Below are 2659 nucleotides of genomic sequence, written 5' to 3'. Positions count from 1 at the left end.
TTGACATATATGGCGCGTTAGATCAAGTCGATACTATTTTCAGTGGCTATGTGCCCAAGTGCATATTAGTTCATATACCGGAGAGTAGACGTTGACATTACCCATGGGTAATGCAAAATTCCAGTCCCATGCCCCTGGGTAATTTTTGAAATCTAGTCCTATTTCCCATGGAATTACCTATTTAGGTTAGAGAATTGCCTAAAAGGACAGTCTTGGCAAGACTTGGCAAATTCTCAAAATCTAGCCACGGCACTAAAAATTACCCATTTATCTAAGTCTACCGAAGATGCAGTAAAGCGAATCGAGTCAGCTAGCTAACTTTGCCTATGAAAAGTATCGAGTAGGATCTAGGATAGACTTGTTTTGGATTGAAACTCAGCTTTCTCTAAACGGTAAATTGATGTGACCATAAATGTCGGAAGAATAGCGAAATATGGCCAGGTGACGGACAGGGTTATAAAGCGGAGTATTCCCCAAGATAAACCCCACCATCAAAGAGTTGCATACTTTCGCCCGTGTAAATTTGGTCAGTCTTCTTCCTCATTCGCCCGTACGGTGAACTTAGGGTGGTGAAACTCAACATCGGAACTTCGCTTATGTGTGAATTGGTCGTTGCCGAAAGGTTCCTGGAATAAATACGGCACGGAGCTCCAGGGTCTTCCAAGGCCATAATGCCGATCAATAGCCATAAGAAGTGTTTAGCTCGCTGAAAAGGCACAAAATTCAGTGAATTCCGAGTACTCAATCGCAGAGGCGCAAATTTGAAGCGCAATTTCGATTTCTAGTGAGCTCCGCTTGCGGGACCGTGAATTTGAGACTAGTGAATTCGCATGCCTTGCCCTTGTAATTTAATTGACAATAGGAGCACTAAGTCTATGCCAAACTAAAATTGAATAGAGCCCTACCCCTAGTGCACTTTAAAACACCGCATTTCAAATATATTTTGACAGATAAGATCCCCTTCCTAGGGCTTTACAGATCAATTTGTTCCACTCATTCCATATTTTCTTTTCCTTTTTCACTCGCCTTTCACCGTCAAGATGATTTTCGGTCGATCTGGCACGACCATGCTGGTCACCTTAGGGCAAATTTTGCTTCTTGCAGATGTGCTGCAGTTTGCACAGGGTGATATCATAGTGCCAGACCTTGTCATTGAACGTAACAGAAGCTCTGTTGCAGGAAAAAGAGACGATGCTGGCGATAGTGGATGGGTAGCCGTCACTGGCTGGAAGTCATTCCTACTGCATACGGCTACCTGTGGAACCTCAACCGTCGAATCCGAGATCACGTCTGCTGCCACTAAAAGAGACACCGAAACAGTGAGTGTCAGTGACGCTACCAAGGCAATGTTTGCCGATATCTTGGATGATATCTTGGAAATTGTAAGTTGTCTTCATGGGAAGGCGAATGTGAAAACAGATACTTGATTATAATAACATTATAAGTAGAACAGGGGTGCTGTTGATACTATCGAAACAATTGCATCGGCTTGGAATAAGATGGACCAGAGAAAAGACCTTACAGCAAAGGAGAAGTCACAGGTCGACTTTTACATGGCCATGTATGGTACTTTCAAGGAAACCGACAGTACTGGCATGGACAGAGCCGAAGAGCGGATTTTGCAATTGGAGGGTGAGTTATGATGTGGCTGAATTGACAAGGAGTAAGAATTTATAAACTGATGTTTCTGCAAAGACTTTGCAAACAAATACGTTGAAGGCCTGGACAAGGATTCTTTTAACATCCGTATCATCTGCGGGACATCTGCCTGGGAGCTCGGTGATTATGACGATGAAAATGGTGTTGAACAAGGTAAGTCTTGTTCTCTCTGGATTGAATACAAACGGCGGCCTGGCCGGCTGCAGGGGTATCGGCCGGGGTGCCGTTCTCACCCTAACCAAACTGAACTCTGACTTTTGAAAATTTTTAGAGGGCTGGATGCTTGACGATGGTGCAAGGACTTACGTCTTTAAAAGAGGGGGTACTTCGCAGAATAACATTTGTCAAAACGATAAAGGCAAATCAACGAGTCTTGCATTCATGATGGCCGGAAATGATGGCCACGACTACATGACCATTTGCCCCCTTGGGTGGGATAAGTTCGAGGAAGCTACACCTATTCCTGTACAAAAGGCGAAATCGCTTTCGGATTTGGAATATGAAGACATGGATGATATTGTAAAAAGCACATTGGATGCTACTGTCGTGCACGAACTGACTCATTCAAACTCTTTCTGGGGAACTGCTCAGACAAGTGAGTGCAGATAAATGTTCAAGTCGAATGAGCTGGAGGATCGTACTAATTTGTTATCGCATGGATATAGATGATGAGGCTTTAGATGATGGGACAACGGCTTATGGCTTTGACAAGATCGTTGAGCTTGCCAAGCAAGGTAACAGTGAGAGTGATGCCTCCAAGCTCAGGTCCTTCAAGAATGCTGGTAAGGTTCTCTACAGTAAAAATCCACGCAACGTAATTAACTTCTCTATTCAGACACCTATACGTATTGGGCCGTGGGTGAGTGGCATCTGAATTGCCGAGCTCTCTTGAAATCGCTGTTTAGCTTACTAATACAATCTTCTCTAACTAGGTGCATACATAACTCAATGCGACTGGTCGACAGGAAGTTGCATGAATCCGGCAGACCTGATGTTTTGA

At 44.0% G+C, this 2659-nt stretch overlaps 1 protein-coding gene across 1 annotated transcript; it reads left to right on the top strand.

Annotated features, from left to right (window-relative positions):
• Nucleotides 1-1040: 1040 nt before the first annotated feature.
• Nucleotides 1041-2659, top strand: N7484_005343 (uncharacterized protein; the record flags this gene model as incomplete). The annotated part of the gene is made up of 7 exons (XM_057115763.1): nt 1041-1382; nt 1449-1632; nt 1696-1812; nt 1931-2254; nt 2325-2441; nt 2495-2518; nt 2592-2659. The coding sequence occupies 7 exons, from the start codon at nt 1041-1043 to the stop codon at nt 2657-2659; spliced, it is 1176 nt and encodes a 391-aa protein (XP_056975903.1).

This window comes from Penicillium longicatenatum (assembly GCF_028827895.1).
Source record: "Penicillium longicatenatum strain IBT 33135 chromosome Unknown contig_2_segment0_segment0, whole genome shotgun sequence".
NCBI classification, from domain to species: domain Eukaryota; kingdom Fungi; phylum Ascomycota; class Eurotiomycetes; order Eurotiales; family Aspergillaceae; genus Penicillium; species Penicillium longicatenatum.
Note: the sequence above shows the minus strand (reverse complement) of the source record. Positions and strands in the feature narration are given on the sequence as shown.